The 11,645-nt window shown below is 38.3% G+C and overlaps 2 protein-coding genes across 3 annotated transcripts; both read right to left on the bottom strand.

The window, feature by feature from the left end:
• Positions 1-457: 457 nt before the first annotated feature.
• LOC137744822 (uncharacterized) lies at positions 458-3,835 on the bottom strand. 2 transcript variants are annotated; one of them, XM_068484628.2, is made up of 7 exons: positions 3,436-3,835; positions 2,786-2,899; positions 2,174-2,213; positions 1,949-2,044; positions 1,505-1,692; positions 1,306-1,392; positions 458-1,036 (listed from the first exon to the last, which is right to left on the bottom strand). In XM_068484628.2, the coding sequence occupies exons 2-7, from the start codon at positions 2,890-2,892 to the stop codon at positions 625-627; spliced, it is 930 nt and encodes a 309-aa protein (XP_068340729.2). In that variant the 5' UTR covers positions 2,893-2,899; positions 3,436-3,835; the 3' UTR covers positions 458-624. The 2 variants fall into 2 exon arrangements, with proteins under 2 accessions (XP_068340729.2, XP_088538264.1); XM_088682138.1 differs by having other exon boundaries at positions 2,174-2,487; positions 3,436-3,498.
• A 1,863-nt stretch (positions 3,836-5,698) lies between these two features.
• Positions 5,699-11,411, bottom strand: LOC137744963 (protein NLP9). Its single transcript, XM_068484791.2, has 6 exons — positions 11,256-11,411; positions 9,374-10,435; positions 9,062-9,106; positions 8,246-8,989; positions 7,393-7,516; positions 5,699-7,064 (listed from the first exon to the last, which is right to left on the bottom strand). Exons 2-6 carry the CDS (start codon positions 10,328-10,330, stop codon positions 5,995-5,997), a joined length of 2,940 nt encoding a protein of 979 aa, XP_068340892.2. The 5' UTR covers positions 10,331-10,435; positions 11,256-11,411; the 3' UTR covers positions 5,699-5,994.
• Positions 11,412-11,645: the final 234 nt, after the last annotated feature.

Genomic DNA, 11,645 nt, shown 5'->3' with positions numbered 1-11,645 from the left:
GTAATTATGTTGCCTTGGTAGTGAATTCATAACTGTCTTGGTACCTGAGACGAGCTGTGGGTCTTACACTTAGAGAAGACGCAACAAGCACATATCGAACTCATTCATACAATTCAAAATTGGTTGCATTAGGTGCATGCTGAAGAAGCATCTCAACTCCCAAGATTTGTAATGTAGAGTGCGCAATCCGATTGTAGGTACAGAATGCATCTATGATTTGCACTATTGCGATCATTGTTTGTTTTAGCCCAAATTCGCCATGTATCACAACAGTGCAAATCGCATAGCGAACCGGAAGAAAGAATAATTTCTTTTCACCATAAAACGAAAGAATACGAAGATCCATTCCGTAGCGGTAGACATTCATTCGAAACTTGCACGATCTAGCTTGCTGTATAGAATTAAGTTGTTTTCAGCCCAAAATATAAGTTCCTTCGTCATGCAACAGAAACCCGAATTCTGAATAACAAGATACATTTTTACTAGACTGTCCGACAACACAACATATGACCAAAACTAGTCCGACAAGAAAGAGAGAATACCAAGTTAAATACAATCAACAAGAAAACTAACATTTTATATAAAAGTTTACCCGAGCAAATGACATTTCTTTTCCCCAGAACCCTAAGGTGACTCGCTGCCTCTGGGAGTGCGACGGTTGTCATCATCATAATCTGCGACGGGGCTCCGATTGGGACTGGGACTGCGACCGCGACCATCGGCTTCAGAAGGGCTTGGATACTTCCTGACAACAGGGCTGTCTCTATCAGGGCTAACAGGACTTCTGCTCTTTAACCTGGGGCTAACCGGACTTCTACTTCTTACCCTGGGGCTGTAATCAGAGCCCTCTTTCTCCATTTCCATTCTACCATTTCTGGGAGAAGGGCTACGTCTCCCGCGAGGACTGTCTACATCAGGTGTCAGGCTGCGCTTCCTCCCTCCTTTTGAGGGCAGTGGACTCTTCCTGTAAGAAGGGCTCCGTGATCTGTCATAGCGATCCTCACTTCGCCCTCTCCTTGCTGGGGACCTTGAACGGCTGCCATAAAGAAATGATCTGGTTGATAAATATAAATATATGGAATATGTAGGCGTATCCCAAGGAAAATCATGCATCTGAATCTAAGTTTGTTTATCAAGCCTTCTATACCCCAATCATGTAGTTCGCTTAACTCACTACAAAAGTCCAGATAACTACAGTAATATGTGTAGGATGTTGGCATATAACCATATCAAAATTAAAAATAGCACATGCTCTAATATCACAAAATTCCTCATAGACATTATCAGGATCGAGAGCATACTGACCTATAGCTGCGGCTTCGGCTGTAACTTGGGCTACGGCTTCTTCCACGGCGAGAACGTGATCCAACTGGTGAGCGACTCCGCCCGCGACTGAAATACAAGTTGAGCAATGTGAAATAAAGGCTGCTACAGATATTCATCCAAAAATAGGGAAGAGGAATAACAACAAACAATGAAAAAAGACTTTATAACAAGTACCAACCTTAATTCCTTTGGACTATTTTTGCACTGCCTTTCAATATGGCCTCTTTCTCCACAGCGATAGCACTTATTCTTCCAGTCCCCAGCCTTGCAATCACGAGCCCAGTGGCCGTCAATGCCACAATTAAAGCAACGTCCAGATCCAGGAGTAGGACCTCTGCCTAAATATTCCCGCGAACCACGTGGTGCCTTCTCCAAAGTAACAAAGGAAAAACTATCAGTCTGATACAATAAATGAACAAACACAAACCTCAAAAACTAACACAACAATATAAGGGGGTGTAGATATGACGGATTTAGGTGGAAGATCAAACAAGATTAAGAGTACAGTAGCTAGCAAGCAACCACGAAAGTACATGGGGCATTTTAATTCAAATTGAAACAATCCAACTATAACATGTATAGGTATTTTACTCGGAAAGAAACATCCAGCTAATAAACTTACCCCTTTTGCAAATTCCACAATGAGACGACTTCCATCAAATTCCCGACCATCTAAGCTATATCTTGCATCATCAGCATCTCGAGGATCACTAAAGTCCTATTATCAGAAGGTGAGAGCAGAAGCCACAAAAGGAACCATCCATATTTGGGTCATATGATCCATAAACGGATCTCAAGAAAACATTGTAAGCAAAAAAATCAGAAAGAAGAGGAAATAAAAACTTACAACAAAAGCAAACTCCCGCTTCATGTCCACATCACGTACTCTGCGTAAACGGTTTCCAGAAACAGTAAGGCTATCATTACTTTAAGAACTTCAAGTGTATGATACTTGGCCCGTCACAGACAAACTAAACACCAGATTGAGATTGTTGCCATTTCGATAAAACAAGCAATAAGACTACAGAAAGAATCGCCAAAGTCTCCTATACACTCGGCAAGATTTTCCACCAAGGCCACACTCGGCAAAATTTCCACCAATTCCACCAAGGTCACCCTCCCACCATAGACCTCCAAGTAAGGCCACCAAACCCAAGAAACCTTCAACAAGATCATTCAAGTTAAGAAAACACTTGGGGCTAAAAGCTCCCACACACAAGCTGAAAAGTTACATTAAACCAAGCACTAAAGCAAGCTTGGCAAGAAACCAAAAGGTCCCCAACCTTTTTGGTGGAATATTTTGACAGCTCTTACAAACTGATCATGATTTAATAGATTAGTTTAACATTACATTTAAGTAATAAGACGCATTAGGATAACCATTGTGATATCAAATAAATTGGATAAACAGCAATTTTGTCACTCAAATCGCATTCTAAAAATAGACATTAGTTATTACCTTCCATATCTGTTGAACAGGCGTTCTAGATCACGTGAACGTGTGCGCGAAGACAACCGACCAACATAAAGACGGGTGTTGCCATATCGATCATCATAACGAGGCATTGTCAAGCTGCAGGAAAATTCGTTATCATTATAAGCACCAGGCCCTATGTGAAACCTTGCTAAAATTTCAAAATCAGTAATTTAACATTAATAATAATAAAACATTAAACAGCAGAACATCTTAATACTCTCGATTGTATCGATTAATGAATTTTCGAAACGCTAACAAGAAAAAGACCCAAATCATTAGTATCCACAAAATTTGAATGGAACCCAATAAATATTCACACTACACCAATTCTTCATCTTGAGCAATCCAACCATAAACCAGCCCTAAAGACGCGCTTTGCTTTCACAAATAAGAATCCCTAATTAGTAATTACAACCGGTAATTAACCTCGAAACAAACCCACAGAATCCACTAATATGTAGCTCGACGCATAAATTCCAAAGAAAATTATCGCATAAACATATCGAATCAAATTTGAACACCATCATATGGAATAAAAATCCAAAATTTTGTGAAAAAAAGTCCCCTGAGAAAGAATAATAAACAAGAAAACCCTAAAAAAATCCTAATTTTATGTTGTTACAGGTGCGTACCTTGAATGCTTACAAAAATCCCCAAATTTCGATGTAACCCTAATCACGCTTGCGGAACACAGTGAGAGGGAGAGGGGGACTCCGCATAATTTATAGAACGAACCGACCGCTTGGACGGCCACGATACGTTTTCAATAATCGAACGGTTGTAAGGAAGTAGGACGTGTTTTGGGTACGTGACATTACCGCCAAACAGATTATATGGGGCCTAAAATGGGCCTGGCCTTTCTGAATCAGTACAAATAGAGGTTTATTACAACGCTCGATCCCAAGTTTTGGTAACCACTCATAAAAAGCACTTCCGCTAGAAGTAACTTTTCTTGTGAACACATTGAGATTTCTATCAAAAATCCAAAAGCCCTTGAAAGTGCTTTCTAAAATAGCACATGACGGGTGCTTCTAAAAAATCTTCCACGAGCCACAGCTATAACATTGTTTGAATTAGAGAAATAAACTTGGAATTTGGGTAAAATTAGAATTCATAAAAAGCACTTCTGCTAGAAGTAACTTTTCTTGTGAACACATTGAGATTTCTATCAAAAATCCAAAAGCCCTTCGAAGTGCTTTCTAAAATAGCACATGATGGTTGCTTCTAAAAAATCTTCCATGAGCCAAAAGCGCTTCTAAATTTTTTCGCCAAATACAGCTATAACACTGTGTTTGAATGAGGGAAATAAACTTGGAATTTGGGTAAAATTAGAATTTATAATTGACATGTACCAATCTCCTTGTTTGGATTCATAAACATAGAAATTTAGATTTTCCGTGTGGAAAAAAACTTTAGAATTTAGGACCTTCAATTCCCAAGTTTAAATTATATGTAAATAACTTCAATTTCTATGATTAAAAGTTTAAAGATAACAAATTCCATATTCAATTCCAATGTTCTTTTAGATTAACCAAACAAGAAAATTCACAAATTCAAAAAATTAAATTCCCGTCATTTTAATTTCTATAATTTTAAAATTCGTTAATAATCTTAAATTTCATCACCCAAATATAATATAAGCGAATTTGACAGTCAATACGTGCTTTTAGAAAAAGTGCTCACAAGCATTCAAAAGAGCACCTTTATTTAATTAAACTTTCAACGCGTTTCTAGTGAATGACGATTCTTACACAATGTGCTTATGAGCCTGGGAAGTAAATTCCACTGTATCTACCACGTTACAGAACTTTGCACAAGTCAGCGTGGTAGACAAGATTTTTACGGATATGAAGGGGAAAAGTTAAACCAGTTTTCACAACCACAAAAATGTTTACTGAACACAGAAACAAAATAAATAAAACCTAGCAAAGATATTTGGATCAGGGGCTCTGCTTATGCAAAAGTTGAAACCTGCTTGTCCATCTCTGCACAAACTTCAGGATCATAATAACGAGAATTACCGGAAATGCAACTGCCAAAGCCACCGCTCGTTCTAGCTCAGGGGCACAACACGGGATACTAGAACAAAGAACAGCGCATGGAGGATCAAGAAGTGCGGGCCAAATGAACAAATGAAACAGACACGACCGTGAGGAGCCAGGAGTTTATCCATGGGGCATTGGCACAAAGCTTCCGTCCTCAGAAAGCGAGAGGGCTCCGAGAGAGGTGAACATTTTGATGGGGATCAACACGAAGAGGGACACCATGGAAAATCATCACAGGGGTTATCATCAAAGGAGAAAATCTGAAACTATCCCCAATTCGCGAGCTGGGATTAAGTGACACAGCGGGAGCCATCCCCACTGAGATTAAGACTCGAGAAAAACCATGTGTATGCCAAATAACGAATATGCCGACAGTTGCCAGTCCAGCGTACATCCCAATCCTGTCCAACATAATCAAGTTTCAAGTGAATATTAGTGAGAACATTCTCAGGTGACCTCGTACAAAAAGAAGTAACAAAATGCAACAAGTCGGAAGAAAGAAGAAAATCAAACTTAAGCTACCAAATAAGGGAATTATAACAAGCACTGAAAAGTATGATTGAACAGGCGAAAACAACTAGATAAATACCTCAGTTCCAGAGAAATGCCCCATTGCAATCCCAACATCAGCAAGCTTCAAAGCAGGTGCATCATGAACTCCACCAGTGGCGGTGATAGAAGTGAACTATATTTGGCGAGCATAATGTGGCCTAAAATACTTTTCCCTTGGAACAAAAATGATTTGAAAGATAAAAGTGTTTCACGTCGTGGAAATTTTATCTCTTCCACTTCATATCTATATATATATATATATATATATATATATATATTATATACGATCTGTACAAACTGGGATTAAGCATTGCAGATTAATACCCCTCTAACCTTTCTATGACTACATCCATTCTAACATATACAGAGCTTATTGTAACATGGATCATATAGGCCATATCTTCTCTTTGCTTAATTCGGAACTATTACAATAGCCAACCTGCTAATATTAGAAAGGAGCAATGACGTCTGAATTGGTGACCATCTCATCAACGTCCCCTCTCACCACCACAGAAGTACTTAACCCCATAGGAAGTAGAACATAAGGCTTGTAGAAAATTCCTATCAAGTATACTATAAAAGCAAACACAAAATTTACCCCAGAAAGTTGCTACTTCCAGAACTACCCACGCCAGAAGGTATATCACGGACCATGAACTTAGCACAACGCTTTCCGATGTCATCCAGTATCTCAAGACACTCCTGCAAATCTGCATCGCTGACTAACATCACCCATTCCTCTTCATCATCCAAATACTTGAGTTGGAATGTCCCATTTTGCAACTTCAACCTCTTTGCAACCTCTTCGTACAGTTGAAGGCACCCAAGAGAAGGCTCAAACTTGAACCTGATTGTATCCTCTTTATAAGTAGCTTTCACGATTATTTTTGACCCATTCTCTGCAGTGCTTGTCTCGACTTGTGGGTGCTTTTGCTCCTCAAAGCTCTGAGTGCTTGATGAGTATCCCTGCATTGTTGAACCAAAGTCATTCGATGAATCCGTCAAGCTCGAAGAACTATGTTGGTTATATTCAACAATCCCATCATCTCCATGTACTCCCATGTCCATCTCATCAGCAGGAACCAAGAAGCTTGAGTTCTGAGACACAAAGTGGCAGTCAGAATTGTCTAACCTTAGACTGTTTTGGATGTGACCCCATTTATTAACTTCTTTTGCAAGATAAGAGCCCTTCAAATCAGGTGTGATCCCATGGTTAGTAGGATCGCATGATCCAAAATCCATTGCAATCGGCTTAGAGTCCCCTTGAGGCATGAAAGGGATGTTCTGTGTCTTTACCTCTTTCTCATGAGAAGTTGGAACACAATTCCCATCCTCTTCCAACTTAACTGTCAAACTCTCACCATTATTGTAGGACATTGAAGGCATTGAAATGGGATGTTGGGCAACTGGCTCAGAGTTCTCAATAAGCAGGTTCTTCGCAGGAAATAAAAGATTTTTTGGTGCATCAATTTCTTGGATGATGGATCCTGTTGCCACAAACCCCCCAGTAGTTGGGTCATACTTCAATCCTCCCTCCACCCCCTGAACAGAATCAAGCACCGTCTGTATTTTCCGCAATGAACGGTTCACCTTATTTATTTTACGAGATGGCCATCTTGAGATCCCATGTTGTCTGCAGATCCTTTTTAGCGTAGTGGGACAAACTGCCAAAAGCCAATGATATGTTAAGTGAAGAAATCCTTTTAAATAATTAGCAAGAATTATACTTAACAATGAAACGATAATTTGCATGGAAACTTGACAGTAAATGTTTGTTTTCTACATGGAGTCATGGACTGGCTAGAGCATGGAGGAAAAATATAATTTTCTGTAAGAAAATAATAAAGGCAGAAAAATAAGCTTCATTTGTGCCTTATCATAAAAAAGTTTATAATTAATAGAGAACATGTGAAGTTATTTATTAAAATGAATTCATAAGATAAAACCTCATATGGATTCTTAAAAAGTAGACTCGTTATACATGACTCTCACCTCCTATACTTTTTGCAGCATCCTTGAGACTCCCAGAGAAGTACTGCTGTAAAACACTCAAGCTTACATTTTTCTCCGCTGTACTTCGTTTTTTCTCCGCCTGCCTTATTGACCCACTCGGTGCCTATACAAGGAAGAAGAGTACAAAAAAGTTATCCCTCCAACAATATTCCTCAAGTGAGATCCAACGAAAAACCATTATACAATAAAAACATAGCATTCCGGGTAGGGATAATAAGGACCCTTTGCAGTGTTTCCATATTTACAAAAGCAAATACACGGAGATGTTTAATTTCAACCGGCAGAAAGAAACATAAGGATAATGTTGGTCATTATTGGGACTTAATGCAGAGCAGAAAAGATGAGGTCTGTCTCAAGGAAGGATTACACATAAGATTACTACATAATATTTATGTTGGATGTTCCTAATCTTTAAAGGCATAAAAAATAAATCATCTTGATATTATATCTAGCAGCTTCTTTCAGAAAGTAACTTTAAAGGCAACAATCTTGTCAAAAGGAGGGTAAAACTATTATGATTTCTTGGTTCTATTATGAGTTACATCTAATCGTATCTACAGAATTTATTTTTCTATTTATGTTTTAGAACAATGGACAATAAACCTCCATTCTCGTTATAACTAGTAGTTCCTACAATATGTACTAGATAACTAACAAAAACCCAATAAGACAAAAAAAATATCTCCATCATTATAACTAACAAAAACTCAATAAGACCAAAAAATATCTCCATCACTGTTTCAAATTAAACATCATAAAAACTATAAAAGTTCTCTAAAGAAACTGACACAAGTGAATTATCCACAATATTGTTCTTTTATAAAAGCAATACCTGTTTAGGAGGATTAACTCTTTCGATTCCCCCATTTCTTTGATTAAAAACATTAAAGGTGACATTTTCAGCTGAATTCATTTCACTATCTGACAGTGTTGTCTGAAAATTTCTTTGTGGGATATTAGGGCTTGTCTCCTTCTGAAACCCAGTGTTGGCACCTCCTAACCCAACTAATTCTGCATCTGAAACTGTCCTTAAACTCTTACAAATTCTCTGCATGGTACCTGAGAGGTTGTTTAACAGAAGTTGTTGTTCTGTACTCCCCTTCACATTGACAGGGAGAAAAAACTCCAATATATAGTCATCATCACCGGTATAGGTGCTCCTTAGCCTAATTGCAACTGCGGCGTTCAAACCATACTTGCGTGCATGATGAACAAGTGGATATTCATATATATCATACGCTTTAACATCATTAATGAAGAATGGATGATTTGATTGCAGTGCTTTACCAGCAATTCCCTCCCCTTCCTCAAGATGATGTTCTGCACATGCATGCACAAAGCCTTGCATTCTTCTATCATTTACATAACAAGCAGTTTCCTCGATGCAAAGTATACATTTCTCATCTGAATTTGTAAAACCCCCTTTGACACGTACTCTTTTAATTCCATCATCATCTCCCTCAGAGTAGCAACAAGGAATCCAGGTCATAGCCAATGGCAATAAATGTGCATGGCATATAGCACGCAAGACATCATTTATTTCAGTTAAAGCAGCCCTTTGGTTTTTTGAGAGGCACTGCAAGCAAAGGTTCTCTCATCAGAAGTGTAGAAAATAACAAAAAAATAGATAACATATTCTGATATGTACCTGGGGAAGAAGTCGGAGAGGCGCATTGGTCTTCAAATTAACGGCCTGCTTATAGCCATCAAAATATATTAATTTTTACACTTAAACATCGACAACAATAATCAACACATGTGAAACATATAGGGTAGTAGAATTTGTAATCTTGAGAAGCACCTCACAAAAATTAGTAAATGTAACCTTTTGGAGCATTCATTACATCTACTAATTCTACTAGCATGAACCTAAAAGTTTAACAAAGAGAGGAAAAAGGATTTGCATCAATCATCTGCATATGGTACGTGTGTGCTGCTACATGAGAAGAGAGAAACTGACCTGAAGTGCACTGCAAACTATTTCCATCTCCGTATCGAAATTGGGTTTCTCTTTTGTACTGACAAGTTCCAATACAGCGCAACATGAACTTTCCAGGTCAAAATCAAAAATCGGTAAGGCAATTGATCCACGAACCTGATGATTAGCTGCATGATCCACCCGCAGGTACTCAGTCTTATTGTAAAAACTAACATTTGAAGTCCACTCTGGAGTTTTGGAGACAAATACACGGCCAGGAAGACCCAAGATAGAACCCTGTTTTTCTTCTGCAGAGAACGTAAACATCCTTGAGACCTCACGATACCCTGTAAGAATATGGTCAAGCAAATAGGGTTGCTCACAAGTGCTTAATAAGTATTGATCACCATGCTTCATGGGAACCCATAATTGTGCTAAAATACCCCCACCAGAAGTCTCTTTAAACATCGACAATGCCTTAAGCATCTTCTCATTGAGTGACAATCCAGGTGGCCTATAGATCAAATAGTCTTCCATGCCCATGACGTTATTCTGTTGAAAAGACCCATTATTTAGCTTAACAATTGAGTCATTAGCATCATTGGAATCTGTTGAAACACCATATTGGGGGGTTCCCATGTGCTCAAACACAATTTTGTCTCCACAATTGAAACTTCCCCCAACATTGAAAGTTCCAGCACCACTCGTAACTGGCAATTGCTCACCATTATGTTCTACGAGATTCAAGGCATCCAAGGGTGTATAGGTCACTGATGGACATGATGGCATCCCCAAAGAGGCTGCAATCTGGTCCGTTGCTGCTGGGCTGCACCATCCAGCATAAGTGTCAAAGTTCATGAGCTCAGAAATGTTATTAAACATATCCTCTGAGATCGGGTTCCTTGTTCCATCGTCAAACGATGCCAAATTCTCAACCTGAGCTCTGGCAGAAGCCCAGTGATCATTTCCCTTATCTTTAGGCGAAAAGTGATAATCCATATTCAGATTAAAACCCAAATTTGATCAAAAATGACTACTGCTAAAATTGGACCATATAACTATACGTGTATTGCCACATCGATCATCACAATTAGGCATTACAAGCTGCAGAAAAAAAAAGCACTAAGCATGGTAAGCATGGAAACCCTGCTACAAATTTCAGATCCAGTTATCTAACACTAACGATAAGGATATATTAAAAACCATAGCATCTTAACACTATCAGTTTGTATCGATTAATGAATTTATCAACACACTAACACGCATCTTTTCGGACCGAACTCATTACTCTAGTTAACAAAAAAAAATGAACAATAAGGGCTCATTTGAGCATCCAAAATTTTGAAAGGAACCCTATAAAATTTGCTTAAAATTAAAAGTAAAAATCATCTACTCATACAAAACTCATTACTTCAGTTAATAAAAAAAACCATGAACAAAATAAGGGCTTGTAATTTAACAATGATCTATTCGGACCGAACTTATTACTTCAGTTAAGAAAGAAACCTGAACAAATAAGCACTTGTTTGAGCATCCAAAGTTCAGTGGAACCCAATAAAATTTTGCTTAAATTAAAAAAGTTAAAACACTAAACATCAGTTATTCATCTTTTTATTCGGTGGAAATCAATTCTTCATCTGAATAGTCCTAACAGTAAACCACAACCAAATTTTCACAAACAACAACTTTAAAGCTCTAATTACATTCCCTAATCAAATTAACAAACAAAAACCCAGCATCTGTTAATCTCTAACTCAACATATCAATTCAAACTGCACGAAACCAATCAAAACCCCAACAAGTAAAATAAAATAAAAATTCAAAATTTGCAAGCTCACCAACATACTAGTGAATAAAACACGAAGAAACCCCCAAAACAAAACCCTAATTTCTAAAAACTTGCATATTTATCAAACGCGAGTACCTTGACTGGTAAGAAAAATCCCCAATTTTTCGCTTGCGCCCTAACAACGCTTCCGAACTGGCAGAGAGAAGGGGAGATGATTCTGTCGTTGCGAGTTATAGGACGAACCCATTGGGTGTACGGTCAGGATGCGTTTGCTTTGATGGGAGGGTCGAGATTGAAGAAGATTAAACAAAATTGAATATTCCGTTGGTGACATCATAACGCCAGATATCGTTGTTTGTGACATCAACCGCAAATTCCGCTATTTGTGATACCGCCAAATTCCGCTGTTTGTGACATCACCACCGCCAAATGTAACTTTTTTCTGTCAAAAATTCCAATTTTGTTTGTAGTTTCGTAGGCCAATTCATTGCATTTGGTCCAGTTTTGACGATCCTTATCCTCGAC

This window comes from Pyrus communis, chromosome 12 (assembly GCF_041283825.1).
Source record: "Pyrus communis isolate YQ-2024b chromosome 12, ASM4128382v1, whole genome shotgun sequence".
Classification (NCBI taxonomy): Eukaryota; Viridiplantae; Streptophyta; class Magnoliopsida; order Rosales; family Rosaceae; genus Pyrus; species Pyrus communis.
Note: the sequence above shows the minus strand (reverse complement) of the source record. Positions and strands in the feature narration are given on the sequence as shown.

What these genes read in the sequence shown, in the direction of transcription:
- LOC137744822 (XM_068484628.2), bottom strand. Translation starts at nt 2,892, where the DNA reads ATGCCTCGTTATGATGATCGATATGGCAACACCCGTCTTTATGTTGGT. An exon ending in AATAGTCCAAAGGAATTAAG is followed by an intron (nt 1,393 to 1,504) that starts GTTGGTACTTGT and finishes CTTGTATTTCAG; the next exon opens with TCGCGGGCGGAGTCGCTCAC. An exon ending in AGCCGAAGCCGCAGCTATAG is followed by an intron (nt 1,037 to 1,305) that starts GTCAGTATGCTC and finishes TCTTTATGGCAG; the next exon opens with CCGTTCAAGGTCCCCAGCAA.
- LOC137744963 (XM_068484791.2), bottom strand. Translation starts at nt 10,330, where the DNA reads ATGGATTATCACTTTTCGCCTAAAGATAAGGGAAATGATCACTGGGCT. An exon ending in CTCTCCGACTTCTTCCCCAG is followed by an intron (nt 8,990 to 9,061) that starts GTACATATCAGA and finishes CTTTGCTTGCAG; the next exon opens with TGCCTCTCAAAAAACCAAAG. An exon ending in TGCTGCAAAAAGTATAGGAG is followed by an intron (nt 7,065 to 7,392) that starts GTGAGAGTCATG and finishes GGCTTTTGGCAG; the next exon opens with TTTGTCCCACTACGCTAAAA.